Consider the following 20,103-nt stretch of genomic DNA (forward strand, 5'->3'; position numbering starts at 1 on the left):
AGAGTGACCCTGGGCAAGTGACTTGCCCTCTGGATCTGTTTCATTTTTCTTGTTTGTAAAATGGGGGTAGTTACCGCTGCCTTCCTGAGTGGTTGTATGGATCAAATTGGATCATATTTATGAAGCACTTAACCCAGTGCAAGCCCTTCAGAAATCTTTTCCTTCTTTCCCTTTCTCTGTTGAAGACATTACTGCTTCCCAGTGGCTCCGCAGTCAGTCTGCCTTTTCTGCACCATCTTTCCCTCCACATACCCAGGCCAGCTGTTAATCCTAGGCCCCCTCCCTGGTCACGGAATGACTGCAGCAGGTGGGCTCCATGGCCTGGCTGCCCCTGCCCCAGCCTGCTCCGACAGCGTCCTGGGCTTCTTAGAGGATGTCCTCCCTTCATTTTAGCGGTGGCCTCCCTCCTTCCCACACCAAAGTGTACTGGGCCTCGGGCCTCTGTGAAGACTCCCCTGCTGAGCGCAGCCCCTCTTCTTCTTGACTTTGTGGAGCCGCCCCAGATGGACTTGTGTGTGCTGCTGTCCACTGTGGCTGTCCCCTTAGAGCACGAGCGCTCTGGGAGCAGCCAAGGGAGTCGCCTACATGCTTCTTGCCCAGGACCTGGGCTCCTCTGCAGTGCCTCCCATAAGCCCACCTAGGTTTCCTCCGGGGCCCAGCACCGAGTAAGATAGACGGACTAGACACTATGGAAATACTGCAACAAATCAAGGGAAATTGGGAAAAATTCCTCCAGATTCACCCCTGAATAAACTTTTAAATTCTTGTGGTAATCCTAATCTTCCTAAGGAGGATTGGATGACAAAAAAGGGAAGCTAAAAAACTTAGCAAAGCCTGGACAGAGAAGTGGACACGGAGTCCAGCGAAGCGCATGGCATCCGGAAGAGGATGTGATGGCCTGCAGGAGCGCTGCTATGGGCCGGAGGGCTGAGAAGTTCTCCTGGATAAACAGAAGCTCTCCATCCACTGAGCCTCCTCTTCCACCAGATGCTCCTCCTTTACCTGCCTGAAGTTTTCATTATGATGTTCAAACCATCCAAAGCTCCTTCCCCAGCAGGCAAATGATTCTCTCTCTTTCCCCATTCAGTCCAAAGTTCCTTATGAAGATACTTGTGAAGAGTGTCGCTTTGTCTAGGCGGGTCCATAGTCCATGCTCAGGAGAGGCGGCACCATGGAGATCAGATCCCAGCCAGGGAGACCCGGCCAGCAGCCTGGCTCTTCTGCTAGCAGCACACCCCGGCCAAGGCACCTAACAGGAAGGCCTTGGCTTCCTCCTCCATAAATGCTCACAACACTGGGGACCCTTCGAAGTACTGTGGAGAGGCCCACAGGCAAAATGAAGGTTCCACTCCTGGGATTCCTGACCAAGTGCCAGCCATTGTTCCCTTCCACTTGATGGCTGCTCTTCTATTTTAGAAGGACTCCCATTCATTCAGATGAGTGTCAGGGTAGATAGCCCGGCTTTCTTTTTTTCTCTCTCTTTTTTTTCCCCCCCTCTTTTTCCTCTCCTTGCTGTGAGCCCCCAACCTCTCCCACACCCAGAGGGTCGCTGTGCACAAGTGTCTCCTGGCACACATCTGTGCTGTTCTGGGGCACTCTGTGTGCCCAGAGAAAGAGCAGATCTGAGCTGGCTAGAAATGCTTTAAACAGTCAGCCTCTTCCACCTTTCAGTTCAGTCATTTCCTAGTGCTCAGACCAGTGCCTGGGAGAGGGCCTTGCTCGTGGCAGTGTGGGGCTCTCAATGCTGCCTCTGATGCCTCTGACTTTCCCTTCCTCTGCCCCAGTCAGCTCTTCAGTTCAGGCCTACAGGATATAAAAGAGAACTGGACAGGGAAGATGGAGCAGCTTACTTTTAGGACGGATCCCATTAGTAACCCACCAGCTCTTCCTAAGCACCTGCCCTGGTCCAGGCATTGACACAAACGCCTTTGGGGATGCTGAGTTGAGGGTTGGGGGTGTGTCCTGGATGAATGCTGCTAGCAGATTTTAGATTATTTATATCAGAGTATTCTTAGATAGAATTGTTAATAGAGGAAAACACCCCAGCATCCTGCCTCCAGCTAGGGGAGGACAGTTTCTCTGTCCACACTGTACTCACCCTTTAGTGACTTGCCCAAGGCCAGGGAGCCAAGAGCTGAATAACTCCAATTAACGTGGAGATGGATAAAAGAACTCCAAAGATACCGGCTCTTCTCCTGAATGAAATACAATTATTTAATTATCTCTCTTCATGATATGACTTTGTTTCACCTGACAGAAATGGATAGGATTGTGTGGTCACTTAGACAAATGCTGAACATAAGGTTACGCCTTTTAAATCCCCAAACATATCTTAGAAATAAATCGCTTTAGCCATTTTTATTAATTGTGTACATAGTTTTTTTTCTTGTGATCATAAAGTTCTTAAAGGCATAGATATTTTTTTGAGAATCCCATCATGTTCTTCTTATTCACACGGATATTAAATTTGATGTATAGGCAAATTGCAGCTTTAGTGTTTCTGCTCTCTATACTTGAGATCCCTTACAGTTTCAATTACAGAAGTTATTCTCTTTTCCCGAGCTATTTATGTTAGAGTCTTAATGATAGACTGATAAAATGATTGTAACAGTTATGATAATTGTGTAATTATATAAGGGAAAAGAAGATGCTGTAAATCTTTGCCCTTGTGATTCCTAATTGTCATTTACACAACCCCTTCCTAGGAGGCACACAAGACTCAGAGAAGTTGTCCCGGCTGCCCTGAAGCCCAGGCTTGCCCAACCTGGGAACTGGTGGCTGTCACCAAAGGGTTGCTGTGTCAGTCTCTCCCCATGTCTCTGCCTTGTGGCCAGGTTCATGGCCAGGATAGCACCCTGCTGCTGCTGCATAGACTGGGGAAGGGAGGGAGAGGCCTTGAAGGGACTGATTTGAGCTGGTTTTGCTTTGGGTTTTTTCTCTTGTGTCCTTTTTTAGTAGCAAGGTCAGGGCACCCCAGGAATAGGGTTCCAGATTAGAGAAAGTAAAAGGATAAATGAGGGAATAACTAAGAGGACGTTTTATTTCTCTTAATTAAATGAAAAGTTCTCTACTGACATCTTTTTTATCACTGGACAAAAACTCCCACCAACATTTTCGATGTGCATTTCTCTCATTTCATTCTTTACATAAAGTCTGTTTTAATTACTCTCTGGTTACTTCCAGGTTGAATTAAGCAAAAATCTCATCTCTTTTCTTTCATTATGGTTGTGGGTTGAGGGGAAAGGGGGATGGGAAGGAGGCAATGAAGAGGAATTTACAGCCTGAGGGAAAATTCCCTGTAACATGTGACTCTACTCCAAGAACAAAGAAATCTTAGTTGCTGGTAATCTGGGATTCTTTCAAATTAAAATCTCTGCTGTTTCTCCCTCCTCCCTGCCCAAGAGCTGGGGTTCCTCTAACTCCCCCTGGCCGGCCAGCCTGAGAGGCCCATAGGCAGCAGTGGCGTGCTGAGAAGTTGGCCTCTCTGCTAGGCCTTCTGCCCGCCTGCCTCCTCCCGAAGCTTATCTGGTGCTGCTGTAGCAACCATCAGTCTCCAGGCGGCTGAGGCAGGTTGACCTCTGAGTAGTGTAAAGCTACTTCAGTTTAGCTGCCCCAGACAATAGTCCTGGGGCGGAATGTGGAGGCTCCTCCGCGGCTGCCCCTTGGAGTTGGAGGAGGGGCCGCCCCCAGGAGCCGGGGATGGCCTCTTGGAAGCTACCCACAAGGATCCAGACCCAACTTTCCCAAAGGGCCTCCCAGGGCCTGCCCCTTGTTTTAGGTGGGAGTAACTTCATTAGAAGGGGCTCTCCCTGCCTTCCGTCGCAGGTACAGGAGGCCCATTGCCAATGGGTTGTGTTTGTTTAGGAAAAAGTGTTCAACTTAAATAGCGTTTCCTTACATTTTTATTGCCTAATGAGAGCGGGCATTCTTCCGGGCTGGCCGGGTGCCAGCAGGTTAGAGATTCCGAGGTCATTCTTGATCTTTGTGCACTTGATTTAAAGAAAAACAGACTAGCCTGTGTTTGGCATCTTTGCCACTATTAGAAATGTGAGTGTGCAAACTGTGGAGGGGAGGGGGCGGGGCGGGGCCGGGAAAATCTAAATAGGTGATTGGTGCGCCCGCCGCGCCTGTCCTAGGCAAGGCCAGGCCCTGAGGGAGGCGGAGCGGCGGTGGAGGGGGGATCCCGAGGGGGAAGATGCCCCGCGCGGCTCTCTGAAAACTGCCTGACCGCCTGCCTCCAAAACTTACCTGTTCAATGTTTGTTAGGCTGTAATTAATGACTAGTTCAAAAAAGATGCCATTTCGTTAAGTATTAGTAAACCCGCCATATAGCTACCATTATAACAATTGCAGTTTCACATGATTGGAAGATAGAGCAGCTTCCAGCCTTGAGTTTCTTAATGATTTGATCTGCCCTTGTTGTACAGTGGGCAGAGGTATAAATTAGTTCCTGTAGGTGTGCCATTAATTTTTCATTTTGCCTTTCAAATCCCACTGTTTCCCAGTTATATTCATTCTTGCCTGTCTTAAGGAGCTTGCAAGTGCTTTTGTTTGAAGGGATTTTTAAAAAATTAGTGAATTTAAGGCTGAATTTAATTTTAAAACATACTTCATTAAGGGGCTGCTTTCTGGGGCTTGCTTTTGGATAGAATCTTGATATTTAGATAAGTGCGTATGTATATGTATTTGTCACCTAAATTGCCGGTTTCCTCTCTATGTTACTGTCAGAACAAAGGAGATAGGTTTCCCACGTCTTAAAATCTTTTGGATGAAGGAAATTTAGAGGTTTATCTGATGTGGACATCAAAGAGAGTTTCTTTGGCAGAATTTTTGGTTCTTAAAGTTGTAGAGTTTACACTAAGACTTTTATTACATGTTCTTTGTATGTTTTATATTTTAGCAGGTTTCTGATTGATTTATATGTTTACACAATTCTAGATAAAGTGAATTAAGTAACTGTTTAATCCTACATTTATAAAAGTATCTCTACTTTGAGTGTTTTAAAACTTTGATGAAATTTGTCAGGCTCCGGACGTGTATTTCAATTTTCACTAAGAAAATACTTTTTATAATAATTTTGGTAAATGTTTTGATTAACGGTTGAAGTTATAGAAACAGAACTCCACCATTAAGATTATGACTGGTCTAAGTAAATTACTTGAAAGGAAAACTATACTGTGTTATTTTGTTTCCCTTCTCTGGAGCTGACAGTGTAAATGGTGGAGTCCTCAGAGAAGCAGCCTATTGGGAAAAGTAAAGCATCCTTCCCCTTTTTAAAAGGAGGGAGATAATATCAGATGATTTTTATCACAAGTGAGTTAGAATATTTTTTTTGTTCTTATCCCAGATGTCCCATGCATGTGAACCCCAAACCAGAATATCTACATATGCAGAATCACAATTCTTCTAAAAGCATGTGTTTTTAAACTTACAAAAATTAACACACAAGAGCTTTCGGTATCAGTAGTTTGTTCAGCATCCCATTTTACTTATATTGAGTGTTGCTTTAAAAATAAGACTACAGAGATTATTCTTGGTAATAGTTTTGTTTTTTGCTTTTTTCAAGAAAAAGATACATGGTTAACTTTCTCATAAATCAATTGTTAAAAAGTTAAGGTAGTTAGCTTTCTGGGGATGTTAACTTTCAAAATCCCTTCTAACAGGTAAATAGTTCACTCAGTACATTTTAGCTTTATCTCTTAAAAATACATTCCTCCATTAGCATATTAATGTTATTAACATTTTAGTAGCTTGTAGGTAATTTTAATTTGTTTTTGTTGTTTTTTCATACATACTGTATACATACATTACAGATTACAAAGGGTAATTCTGACTTTACCTATAGGGAACATTTGATAAATTCAAGGAAAAAAAAACACTATGAAATCTCTTTTGCTGTGAATAACATTTACCTGTCAATTTTTGTAGACTGAAATCTTAGTATTAGGGAGGGGAAGAAAAGATTCTTACCTCCATACTCTTTCCTAAATATTATAGTTTGTCAAAACATTATAGTACTAAAGTGTTAGAATTGACTTAAAAATTTAAAGGAAAGAGGCATACTCATTAGAAATAAACAGATTAAGAATCTGTTCTGGAATTGGTTGTTAGATCCCTTCCTGTTGTCCTATCATGAATGAAGGAGTTCAGTAATGGTTTAACTACAATTAAATCCCTCCCCCTTCTTTATAGAAACTCAACTGTGGGCATTTCAGCATTAGCCTAAACAATGGTTTTGAATATGTTAAGCCCCTAACAATTAGGGAGCAGTTTGGGGCATTGAATAATGTGGAATGATGCAATTGAACCTGACAGCTTCAACAGTCAGCCTACTCATGGGACCTGAAAGTTGTTCACACTTGGTTTCATCTCTCATCACACGCTGAGTATTAAAACCTTACTGGTGGGGAGCTGAAACAGACAGAAATGGGGCCTGTTAGCAGAAAATATTTCAGAGTATCAAACCTGAAAAGAACAAGGGAGTGGGTAGGATTGTATACTGTCACATGTGTTCTTGTTTCTCAGAGACCATTTGTAGTGTAATTTATGTATAAGTGAATAGAGTTTTTCCCCAATAATTGTATTTCAGAAACATGTTTCATTTTTATTTAAACATTCTCCATGAAAACTTTCTTATCCCACATAAAAGTTGTACTTGCTAATTTTACGAATAAAAGTATGACCATTTAAAATGACCTATTCTTTTGTAATAATATTTCTGCCAAGTCATTTGAAGATATGCAAATATGCTATTTTTTTTTACCTTGAAATGTTACCTAAGTACCGTAAAGGAAATGAATAATACCTTCATTTTTCTTGCTACTCAGTTTGAGATGTCACCATAATTCTCATTTTAAAATTACTCTTAAATTAAAGTGTTTTTTTGATTTTTTTTTTTTTTAGGAATATATGTAAGATGAGTTTTGCAATAGTTGTGTTCTTGTGAAAGTTTGAGTGTTCTCTTTAAAAATAAAAGATTCAGTTTAGGAAATATCTTTAGCAGGGTTTCTAAAGATCTTTACTTTTAGCCATATATAAGTTAAACATTAAGGTGTCTGATGAAAAAAAGACTGCAGTTTTTAAAGTAAGCACTGCATTTTAGAACTTGTTTGAATCCTTTGACCTTAATGCATATTGACAGGATGATTACACATTTTTAATAAATGCTTGCTGCAGCCTGTTTCTACAATGAGTGTGGTATGAAGTTCCTGGTTCACCTCTAAATAATGCATTATCCCAATCTTTCCTAAAAGGGAAATTGTAGTATACCTAAGATTCTTTTTTTCAGCCTTTATATACACCTCTAGATTACTGCTTCTGTCAACCCAAGTGAAAAGAAAACAAATTCAATATTAAATCTTAGTACTTGTATAGTTTCAGTTAGTGTGACTTTCTCCCTAGGAAAGACTTGCAGAATATCCCCCAATTCCCTTAATTTAGTTTACATTACATTTAAATTTCTCATGAAACATATGTATGTGGCTGTAAACAAAGATTTAAAATTTTGGAAATGAAATACCAGTTGGGCAAAAGCTAAATCTGAAATATTTTAAATCATGCCAATATTTTTGATCTGGTGTGCCAGTCTACTTAGAAAACTTCATTTCTTTAATGTCTTCTATTTCAAGTTTGTGCTTCTCCTTGGAAAAGACTTGTAAAGCTTTAAGTATATTTAACATAGTAAGTTTATCCAGATTTGCTTAGGAAAGTTAGTGTTTTGTCTCAGTCACCTAATATGTTCCATCTAAACATGTGTTGAGTCTGCTGTAATAATTCAGTTATTTATAGCAATCAGAAAAGTTTTACTGCATTGATCTACATGTTTGTGTAGCAGAAATTGCACTTAATTAGGCTCCCAATGAATTATGAAAATCAAAGTAGTAGAACTTAGTATCAGAACTAAAAAGCTTTGCAGGACTAGAAGTGATTAATTTTCCTTTCCCTAATTTTAAGTTGCCTTTTTGAAAGTCTGAATTTTTGAAACTTAAGCAAAGGTCTATTGTGGCAGTTTAAAATGTTTGAATTTGCAAAATACTATACATTAATTTGATGGGTTATTTAAGTTTTTAGTAGGTGACTTGATGATTTTCAGGATGGAAATGAAAGAAAACAGTTAGTTTCCCTGTCTTCAGAACATAGTCGCCTCTGGTCGTGGTCTATGTGGGAAAAGCTAGCAGAGTCAGGAAAGCTGGGTGCTAGACCCTGGAAGGACTTGACATTGATTTTTATACTAGTTTCTTCATCTACAAAAGAGGAAGTGTGTTCTCTCTAAAAACCTGTTCTATTCTGTAGGGATGCAGAGAGTTGTGCTCTACCTGGGAAGCTTTTCCCTTGGGTCCCCACTCTGTGACCACTGGCTCAGGCTTTGTCCCAAGTCCACCATGTTGCCTCCCTTCATGGCCTCGCTGAGACCCCACCTCCTCCAGGAAACCCTTTCCGCCCCACTCCATACTAGGACCATCCCTGTGTAGGTCTGGGGAACTGAGGCTGCCCTCTGTGCTCAGCACAGTGCCTGGCACCCAGTAGGTGCTTAGATCGTGGTTATTGATTGGCTGGTGCAAATCTATTTGGATGTTCAGTGTTGTGTCTTCCTTTTGTTCACTCACCTATTCATTCATTCCTTCATTTGGTATGCCTTTTCCAGGCCTTTCTTACAGTTCTCATTATTTATGGATTGTTCTATGTGACCCCAAATATTCTTCCTTGGTAAGTGAGCTGTTGTATCTTCCTGTCAGCTTGCAGGTAATGGGGAACCCTCTGTTCTTCAGGACCGCTTCCCCTCCCCACACCCTCCACATTCACCCATAGATTTTGCCAGTTTAAGAGAGATTACAAACAAAACCAAAGCAGGGGTTTTTAACCTTTTTTTTTTTTCCTTTATGGATCCCCCTGGCAGTCTGATAAAGTCTATGGACTCCTTCTCAGAATAATGTTTTTGAATGAATTAAAAAAGATGTATAGGATTTCAAAGGAAACCAATTGTATTTACATATAGTTATCAAGGGGCAGCTGGGTAGCTCAGTGGATTGAGAGTCAGGCCTAGAGACAGGAGGTCCTAGGTTCAAATCCGGCCTCAGACACTTCCCAGCTGTGTGACCCTGGGCAAGTCACTTGACCCCCATTGCCCACCCTTATCGCTCTTCCACCAAGGAGCCAATACACAGAAGTTAAGGGCTTAAAAAAATTTTTTTTTAAATAAATAGAGTTATCAAATTATTTTTTAAAACAACTTCACAGACCTCCCTTAGGTTAAGATTCCCCAAATCAGAGCATGTTGTGAGTTCTAAAGATTCTGTATTTTAAAATTTTGAAATCCCATACCTTCCATAATAAACATGAAACCTAGCTGTTTTAGGTCTGGCCCCACTGGAGAAGCAGCTGTATCTTCTGACAGAGGAGCCAGAATTGGAACCCAGATCTGTAGACTTCCCCCGGTGTGGTCCTCTTTTAGTAAATAATACTAGCATCACTTTGACCTTTATGGTAGATAAAATTAGTTCCAAGCTGCCACCCAAGTGAGGGCTGGGCTAACACAGAACAAACTAAGATTGTATGAAATGGTGATATCTTAGAGGTAGGTCTAAAACCCTGGGAACACTTTATGGCTTCAGCATAACTTTGCCTGCTAAAGCTTCTGTTTGCTTTTAGGCTGTGACTTAGATAAACAAATAGCCATGCTCTTATTTTACCATAGCTGACACTATACAAGAGAGAGGTATCCATTGGGTTTTTTATATTTCTTGCTCATATATTCTTTTATACCCAGTTATCCATATCCATTATAATTCCCCATTTATGTTTCTTTATCTTCTGCTTATTAACAACCTTTTTCTGTTTCCCTAATCCTTAGTTGTTGTTTTTTTTTTTTTGTTTGTTTGTTTTGTTTTGTTTTGTTTTGTTTTTAATTTTCAATTCAGAGTAGCCTTTTCAGTGAGCTGCCTGCTTTGGTGCTATAGAAATGGGAATTGTTGTTGTTGTTATTATTCTTTCCCTTATTACCCTCACTAAGCCCATTATTCCACCACAAAGATTTTAGTATTTTCCTTTAAAAAAAAGCTATCATTCTCTACTCCAATCCAAAGGCTATCTTCAAGAACTTCAAATTGCCTTAACAAATCTTGAATAATTCTGGCAGCATATTTTAGAATGATTAGTCAAAAAAATGACAAGTAGCTCAGAGTCCATTAAAATAGAAACTATTTTCAGTCAAAAAGTTACTTATTTTAGATAAATACTCCAGTAATCGTGATTTTTAAACTACTATGGATTTTTTGAAAATGTCCAGAACAGAACAGTTCTGAAGGCCTTATGACAAAATGCTATCCACCATCAGACAAAGTACTGTTGGACTTGGATGAAGATCAAAGCATACTGTTTTTCACATTAGCTCATTTATGTGGGTTTGGGGGTGGGGTTTATATGAGTATTCTTTTATAATAGTGTCTAATATGGAAGTATGTTTTACATGATAATACGTGTATAACCAAAATAAAATTGCTTACCATCTCGCAGAGGAGGGAAGGAAAGGAAGGAGGGAGACAATTTGGATTTTATAATTTTGGAAAACTGAGAAAATAAAATATCTTTGAATTTAAAAAATATTCTGAAACACCATTTTTAGCTATAGAATTTCATCAACTATCTGGAACTCTTGAAGAGTAAATGTTTCTCCAGTAGGTAGAGAGAGGTGTGTGTGTGTGTGTGTGTGTGTGTGTGTGTGTGTGTGTGTGTGTGAGACTGACTCAGCAGTGCCCCTTTAATCACCACTGTTTTAAAATTCTTAGCCATTTTAATGGAAATCTTTTAAACACATCTTATATAATTCAACTTTTTATTGATTAGGGTCATTACTGCAGTATCAGTCATTACACTGTGCTGTGATATAATCATGTTCTCGGACTTGTTAAAGTGTTTAACTCTTTCCTTTTGGGTATTCCTACCCTAGTTACCTCTGACTTTCTGTTTTCTCTCTCTTTCCTTACGGCATGCCATACTATTTTTTGTTCCTGCCTATGTGCTTACATGTGGCACAGCCCCCTGCCTTTTCTGGTTTGAAAACCAGATGACCCAACTTTCAGGAATTGTCTTGCAAAGCAAAAACAGAGAATTCCTGAAGACTGAGTGTTTGGTACTCCAAGTGCATAAGCTCTTATGGAGGTACTTTGTAGCATCTCTTTTGATTGCCCAAATGCCTTGATTGCTTACTTCTGGTTTTCAGGAGCCACATTATTAGTCAAGTAGGAGAACTGTAGTTTTGGTTATGTAATATCCATTAGGAATTGTGTGCTGTTTGGCTTGTATTAGAAGAATTTTTGTTAATGTCTAATAGAATGTTCTTGTTTGGCAATTTTTATCTCCTTTTTGAGGCCACTAATTGATTGTTAAACAAGACTTATATTGTGAACTTAATGGATTCTTATGCAAATCTTCAATTAAGAGGACAAATGAAACAAGAAACAGACAGATTGAACTTAAAACTACATGAAATGGTGAACTATAAGGCATACAGTATGGAACAATAAAAAACATGAACTGGATTCTGCATCCACTGAAAGCATTCCTGTGAATTATAAAAGTCCATTTATCATACTTAATAAGTTGGCCAGGAGCCAAAATGTAATGGCTGGGTATGATTCCTTCCAGAAACACCGTTTATAGTCCTGTACTATTTTGCTTATAATAGCTACTGTGTCGTCTTGGTCTCTGGTGCAAGGTTATAAACGCCAGTCTGGGGCACGTGTTTGCCTTCTTTAAATGAGAAATACATTAATTCTTGGAAGTCATTTTTAGATATCTTCTTTTTCCTGTTTATCTATATGAAATGATTCCATTTTATGGATTAGTTGTCAGAAAAGTGCATTTCGTGCCAGTGTGACTCTCATATCACAAGCCTACTCTTTTAAGTGAATGTGATGATGCACTTTCCAAATGTAGCATGTGAAGGCTGTAGTATTCTTCGAAAGGGAGAAAGCATGCAGCCCAATGAAGAAGGCATTTTTATTACATTGGATTATGCAAGACTTTGGCCAGCCTCCTTTGCTTCATCTGTTTAAGGGTTCATTTTCGCTTGTTTGGCACAAGTCCCAGTCGAGGCCTTCAGAATTGTGGTTAGCAACATGAATGAATTACAAACTTTGGACGAGCTCTTCAGTAAGTCGAGCTGGCCAGCTGCCAAAAATACAGTGCCTTATATGGGGTCAGGGCAAAGCTGCGATTCGTCGAGCCCTGTATTGTATAGAAAACATACTTGTGATGCCTGTTTGCTTTCTTTTAAAATAAAAACAAAACAAAACAAAACAAAAAACCCCACCAGGCTTCTAAATCTAATAAAATAGGAAGTAACAAAATACTCTGCAAGTTTTACTAATGACAGAGTAAAGCAAAGGAAATATGGCCTGGGAGCCTAAACTGGAGAGCTGGAAGTTAGACCTTTTGACCTCCTCAGTAGGCTTGTGATGTTAGGGACCCAAGCATTTGTGAGACATCTGTTGTCTACCTGCCCTTATTTTGTAAATGCCTTAATAAGATTAAATAATTAGTAGGAGAACCACATGGTCATCATGCCCCTGAGTTCTCCTATTGACTACAGATTTTCAAACTGGAGCAATAGAATTGACTCTACCTTGCATATACCATTCATTTAAAAATGTGTTACTGAAAACAAAACATGCAAATAGCGTTTTAAAAATCAGAAGTTTGGAAAAGCAGAATTAAACTTCTCTGGTCTTCTCCATTTTATCAGAAATCATAATCTCCTTAGTGCTTTTTCAGACAGTCAAATTTACTCTCTTAGTTATTGCATCAGTGAGAGAAGAATACCTGGTGACTTAAGTTTGTTTGAAAAAGCTAAAAAAGCAATAACTAGTGAAAGCTGTCAAAATACAAGTTATTTATCTTTGTACTTTTTTCCATTTAGGCAAATACCTTGTCTGGATCTTCCTTAAGTCTGGCTCCATCCCATATGTATGGCAATAGGTTAAATCCAAATTCTGCAATGGCAACTCTTATAGCTCACTCAGAAAACAGTCAAGCAGGTAAGTTTCGAGAAATATTGAAATTCTCCCTAATTTAACTGTCTTCAAAGCTAACTAATTTTATTTGTAAAACTCTAGGAGTAGTTTCTAGAGGATTGTGAAATTTTTTTTTTTTTCCAAAAGAATCACAGTTGGAAGTAAATGCTCTGCTGTGCGGCAGAATAGCCATGTGCATTTTTTACTGTCTGAAATGTAAATGTTTAAGCAGAGCCATCAGCAGGCAGGAATGCAGCAGCGTCTCCTGTGACTTCTGTGATTGATGTGTTCAGTTCTCAGTTCTGCGCAATGAAAGTAACATAACACGGGGCTTCTCTGTGAAAGGCCTAAACCTTTATTTGCATAATTCATGAAATTGCATTACACAAACTTGGTTTTAAAAAAAAATCCTGTTAGAGAACTTCTACAATGTTTAGTAATCCTGTGAATATTTACCAGTTGACATTTTGTTGCATTTCCCTCTTCTCCTGTTTTAATGAGCCCCTGGATTTGCTTTGTTTCATTCCATCCTTAAGGATTTGTTGACATGTCCAAGTAGTCATGCCTGTTTGGGGGAAGGGAATGGGGTTAGCAGTTTACCAAGAATGGATCAGTCATGTCTTTGCCCTCTCTGGGGTCAGAGGTCGCTTGACTCAGAATAAGGGGAGGACAGCCTTGAAGGGGGCCAGATAGGGTTGTTATTTCACTGAGAGGCCATAGGGGAAATAGTCTGTTTCAGACCTACCAATGGAAAGGATTCTGTGTTAGCTAATGAAGTCGAATTTTAAAGGGCTTTAAAAATGGGTCCTATTTGTTTACCAAATTTTTCATATTAATTTAAAAAGCAAAAAGAAGAGAGAGAGATCCAGATAATAGTGAATCCTGATCTCAATGTCTTTATAGATTCAGTAAGGGTCAGCATAAAGCATGAGGTGTTTTATGGCTTGTCTTGGGATGCAAAGTGTTAAAAAATACAAAGCATCAGGATTTGCTGTGATAAGCATACAGATGAGCTGTCCACAGCTGTGATTCATTACTTTCACCGTAGAAATTAAAAGTGGCTGAGGGGAGGGTACTGCAAATGCAAACCACGCTTCCGTGCTGTAAAATTGAAAGGAATGAAAGAGCTGAACATAATCCATGGCCTTCTCCACCCACAGAAACGTGTAGGGACAACGCCTTACACGCTACAGTTCAGCAATTTTAAACTAGCAACATATTAGTTCTTTTACCTTCATGGTTACTGCAGAGGTAGTGCTTAAGGTCTAATGTATGTTTTAGGGGGGAAATCAGAGCAGCGGCTTAAAAACCTCTTATCTAGTGAGAGTCACTTTATCAGCTATGAAATATTTACACTGCAGATCCAGATCTCGGAGACAATGGCCGCAGCCTTGTTGGCAGGGGAAGCTCACCCAGAGGAAGTCTCTCACCACGGTAAGCATTATTTACACTGTAGAGTGAAGGCAAAGGGAACATTTGCAGGTCTGGAAACTTCTTTATCTCTTATCAGTAGCATATACATATGGGAAACCACAAAGAATTAGGTAGATGAATGGCACATCCAGACAGACAAGAAAAGTGGTTTTAAATTTATGTGGATACTAATTTAAACACACATGATTACCTTTAAAAGTTAAAGGAATTTCTTTTCTTAAGTTTATAATTGCTTTTAGCTTGCCTGTTTTCATCATTTTTATTTTTGCCTGATGATAACATCTAACCTTTCAGTTTTTTTCAATTGCCTGTTTCTGTTATACAATGTCATTGTAAAAAAAATCACTTATTGTACTAGATGAACATTTATAAGACTTCTGGGGGAAATTGAACTTATTTCTTTTACAGAGTAAAATTGTGATATTATAAAGAAAAATTGATTTTAAAAATAAACATTTTGTTGGACCACTCAACCCCATTCAGACACAGATATTTGTTTTTAAACCAAATCATCTTGATGGACATATGCTAATATAGTATATAATGTTTATCAGAAGATGTAGATTTTCAGATAAAATCTTTATAAAATTCCCTGGTAGAAGGAGGAGCATATTCTGTGCAAAGTGTTTCACAGAAATATTTAAGATTATCCTCATCTCCTAGAACATACTTGGAAATCTTGGAAAATCTTTAAATTGTATTGTTAAATGTTTAGAATCTGTATTAGAAAGAGGCTGTGTGATCTCCATCAAGAAGAACCATGTCACTCTTTTGCTTCTGACTCACTGGGATCCCAGGTGATTCTAAGAGTCTTTGAGTATCAGAGCTTTTACCTACTTGCTTGAATAGAGGGAATTTCCTCACTAGGAGTTCCCTCCACCAATGAAATGACTTGTCCAGACTACTAAAGTAAAAGGGAGAAAATGTAGGGAAAAGAACACAGCACGTGCTTCGGCTATAGATAGTCCAGTAATCAGAGTGCCAGATCTGGAGTCAGGAAAGCCTGAGTTCCAGTTCAACCTTAGACACTAAATGTGTGACTCTGGGCAAGTCACTTAACCCACTGTCTGCCACAGTTTCCTCATTTGTAAATTGGAGAATGATCATCGCATGGACCCCCCCCCCCCTTCCCCCCCCGGGTTGTTGTGAGGATCAAATGAAATCATATTTGTAAAGTGTTTTGTAAAAGTTAAAACACTATCTAAATGCTAAGAGCTTCTACTGGCCACTCTACTGGAGCAGCTGGCTTCTGTGCCTTATTCCGTCACTAACAGCTAGTGACAATGGCTCTCTGGGCCGCCATTATCTCATCTGTAAAATGATGGTGTTGGATTAGAGGAGGAGTCAACAAACCACAGCCTGGGAACCAGACGCAGCTGGCCACCTGTTTTTGTCTAGCCTGGGTGCCAAGAACTGTTTTTTTTACATGTTTAAATAAAGTTTTATTATATTTTAAAATTGAGGGGGGGGGGTCCCTAACCCAAACCATTTTGGGCTCTAGGCCACACCAAGTGTATTGACCCCTGATAGATCCTCCGTAAGGTTTACAAGTCCACAGGTTCCCTGCTGGAGCTCTCCAGGACTTGTGCGAGTTCAGGGATATGGGCATTCCCTTGGATTGCTACACATTGCTTACCAACAGTGGGATTTTACATTATAGCAGAATATTTCCTAATACAAGTGCGACATGTTTTCTGGTATAATTTTAGTGATTTTCTGAGTCTACAGTAGTTGTACATTTTAGGGTCACATATGTATCCTTGTTCACTCTTAGCTAAGACAAGGGCCATCTTAAAACTCCAACATTTCTGATAAAGTCTGACTATGTTCATTGGGCCACTTGCACTTAGTGGGGCAGGAGAAATTGAAAATCAAATTAGTTTTTGGAGGAAAAGGAAAATTCTAGGCATAGCCATCCCCCTTATATAGTATAACCTCTCCTCATCTTTGTTTGGTAAAGAAAACCCTGTAATTATTGACATGTTTTGTAGAATTGAGAGGAGTGAGCTTAGAAATTCTGGGAGCAAAAAAATGTCCTTAGTAGGACTCTTTACCTATAACCTACATTGCTACCTGCTTTTCTCTCTAAACCCCTGTACTAAGGAATTTGAATGAAAACACAAGTCATAGTCATTTTAGTAACTTCTCAGAATATTATGTATATCATAAAAAATGCTGTTAAAGTTTTTTTTTTCTTCAAGGAATTAGAAAATGTTTTTATTTTGAATTTATCCTTGAAAAAAAGGCCAGAAAAGTTAAAGCTTGAGGTTATATGGAGCAAGGGGGACTGGCCCCCCTCAGTTCAGAAAGGATCTAAATTTCATTGGACATACCTAAGTAAGCCTTTCGGCTCCTCCCACCTTTTCCCCTCTCTTTCTTTCATCTCATCTCTTTTCTTATTAATCCTACCCATGGGGATCTTAGGAGCTAGAAAGGACCCACCCCAGTTACCCATTGTGCATCAAGCCCTGAATGAAATTAAAATAAAGACTCTCATCTGAGAGAAATTGGTCAAATTTTAATCCAAAAAAGTATAGCCTCAATGCTTTGTTAATTTTGTAGCATGATGTGCAATAAAATAATTTAGGACACTAATGACATGATTATTGGCAATGCCCTTAAATCTTCAGAACCTCAGTTTCCCCATCTACAAAATGGTGTGGATTAAATAATATTTGGAAAACCTCCCTCATTGGAAATGAAAAATTATAAAAAAAAACATTCTAAAATCTTCGATAGCTATAAAATGTCAATTGTTCTCTTTCCTAGGTTTTCTTGGGAATGCTCTCAGATGTTTTAAAATGTCTGTTGTGATTTCTTTTTAGAAACACTTCATTAAGGCTAGTAAATTTTGAGTATTAGTTTTTAAGCTATTTAGTCCACAATTAATTTCAAGTAATTTATTTTGCCCTATTAGACCCACTGGAGTTTTATTTCCTTTGGAAATCAAGAAATGTAGATATGCAGTAGTTAATTGATCTGCCATGTTTCCCCTAAAGGGTCACTGCTAAGGATGGGAGGATTACCTTTGACTTAGAGTTTTACTGTATTTTTAAAAATTGATTTGTTGCAGGAATATTTGTTTATAAGTTGAAAAAAATTGAAGGAATTTTCCTTTAGTGGAGTGTATGTTTCCATGTTCTACCTCAGAACCCAAACCAGATTTTTGTCAACGAAGTTCCAAATCTAAGATCCTTTGAGATCTGTCCAAACCTTGATGCTTATACTACCTGTGTTGTCTTGCAAATCACCTTCCTCCCTGTATCTCATTTTTTTCATATGTAAAAGGAGCTTCCTTCCAGCATTTTAAATCTGTGATCCCAAGATCTCACTTTAGTACATGCCTAGCCCATGTGGCTTTTCTAATTGGCTATATATGTTTTAGGTAATAAAGTAAAGAAGTTTCTTTTTTAGGCACATTTTGTAAGGCATCATTCTTTAAAATGGAATAGACGTGGTTTTGTTTGCTGCACTCAACTTCCTTTTTTTTTTTTTTTTTTTTTTTTTTTTTTTTTGCTAAAGATTGCCATCTAAATTGTATCTTAGAAATGGTTTTTAAAAAACCTTTCTAACTTTTTTTGCATTTAAAACTATCAGACATGTTGCGCTAAATATTACATTTACAACTTTAAAATGTTTACTTAAAGTTAAGTACCATCTGAATTGTGTACCTTATACATTATAGAAATGTCATTCATCATTCCAGAGATTAAAATTGCTTTGGAGTTTCTTATGAAAAAAAAAAAAAAAAACAACAAAAATCCATCCATATAGTCCCTAAAGATCTGATACTTTTTATTCATGTCTGATAAATATAAAAAGCCTAGCCCTTAAAACAATAATTAAAGGAGATTTCTAAATTGTAATAAGGCAGAGTTTTTGTTTTTGCCAACATATGCATGTCTTTTCATTTTTATGTAAATAAAATTTGACCTCAACCTTGATGTTTCTTAAATTTGTTGTAATACTTGAATGTTTTAATTCCTCATGCTTTTTAGTTAGTCCTTATGATGGAAGACTGTCACTGAATTTTTCATTATTTTGGTTACACATGCATATTTCTTAATGCAGACACCTCTAGCTGTAAAGTCCCTGTTTTTTTATCCGCCAAGAGAAGAATTTGGTGAGGTTAATAAATGAATTCTTTTTAACTTAATATTTTTGCCTTTCATATCATACTGGGCAGAGTTGGTTAAAGTTTTAAGGATTCAGCATTTTTATTTGGGGGGTTTTTGCAGTTCATTTCAAAGATTATGTGTGATATTTCTGTAGCTTGTGCTGGAATAGTGTTTAGTTAATTTCCAAATATATCAACCTCGTGTTAAATTTTGAAAGGGCAGTATTTACTGCTGAATTTTTGGTGAAGTTTTGTCTCAGAGACATTTAGCTTAAGCAACAACGTACTGGAAAACTGTGAATGTATTAGGTAGAAGACGTTAAATAAAATAAGGTAAGAATGAGAAAACTTAGTGGATTCTTCCTTGTAAATATTTTCCTGTTGCTTTTTTTTAAGTGTGTATATTATAATGTTTCCAACAGCTCCCCTGTAAGCAGCTTGCAGATTCGCTATGACCAATCAGGCAATAGCAGTTTGGAAAATCTGCCCCCAGTAGCAGCCAGCATAGAGCAGCTTTTGGAGAGGCAATGGAGTGAAGGACAGCAGTTTTTGCTAGAACAGGGCACCCCTAGTGACAGTAAGTATTCCTTTTCTTTTATTTGAATAGCTGCTGTGTCTGAAGCCATAGCTGCTGAAGAGTTTAATTAATTGTGTGTTATTTAGCAGTGTTAAATAAATTATTATATTAAATATTGATTATTATTGACTTTTCTGTTGTTCGGTTCCATTCTTATATTTGAAATTGCAATGGCTATATCTTAGTTTGTTATTTTAAAGAGAAATAACTTGTTTTTTGGAGGGTTCGTATAAGGCCTTTTTCTGAGTGTGGCCAGCATTTTTAATATTCTCTCAATTTCAGTTATACATTGGGGCCCACAAGTTTGTGAAACAAACAAAAAAGCTATTTCAGCTAGTTTTTAACTGAGAAGGTAGAGTTGATGTATAGATCTAAAGGGGAAAAAATCAGACTTGGGGTAGGGTGTAAACCTTCCCTGCTTTGTCTCATTGAAAAAGCTATCTTTCTTGGTGCTAGTGAGCCAAGTGCTATCTAGTTGGTATTTTTATGAATGGTATCCTGACAAAAATGCTAATGGTGAGGAAATTCATGCCGGGATAATCCTTTAAACATGATAGCTGGAGGACAGGTTTAGCTTAGTCTTATTGCATCTCATTTGGGCACACTGAGGGTTCCTTTGTATGTTCTTGAAGAGGAGGGATAAAAGTTAAATCCTTGGGAAATGACCAGATGTGCCCGGACCAGTGGAGTTGTGTCTGGAGGAGGCCCAGAGGTCACATTAAACAAATACAACTTTTCATACGAAGAAATGTGAAAGTGGCCATCCGGGCTGGGCTGCCCCATGGCAAGCTCCAGGCTCTGGCAGGGAGACAGAGTTGAGGTGCTGGCAGGGCCTGAGCCCTGATACTCCTCATCTCTAAGGGTGGCGGCTGCCACGCATACACAGTGCTCCCTGCTGGGTGATCCAGAGAGCAGCATTGGCAGCAGGAGCAGCTAGAGGAGGTGTCTCGCCCCCCCCCCCCCCC

The 20,103-nt window shown here is 38.9% G+C and overlaps 1 protein-coding gene across 1 annotated transcript in view; it reads left to right on the forward strand.

Annotated features, from left to right (window-relative positions):
* The window catches only part of MLLT10 (MLLT10 histone lysine methyltransferase DOT1L cofactor), a 177,987-nt gene that overhangs the window by 149,815 nt on the left and 8,069 nt on the right, over positions 1 to 20,103 (forward strand). Inside the window, exons 11-13 of the mRNA XM_044678927.1 lie at positions 12,917 to 13,034; positions 14,372 to 14,444; positions 18,984 to 19,138. Coding sequence (XP_044534862.1) covers positions 12,917 to 13,034; positions 14,372 to 14,444; positions 18,984 to 19,138 — 346 coding nt within the window. The remainder of the gene's footprint in view (positions 1 to 12,916; positions 13,035 to 14,371; positions 14,445 to 18,983; positions 19,139 to 20,103) is intronic.

Source organism: Gracilinanus agilis, chromosome 5, assembly GCF_016433145.1.
Source record: "Gracilinanus agilis isolate LMUSP501 chromosome 5, AgileGrace, whole genome shotgun sequence".
Lineage (NCBI taxonomy): Eukaryota > Metazoa > Chordata > Mammalia > Didelphimorphia > Didelphidae > Gracilinanus > Gracilinanus agilis.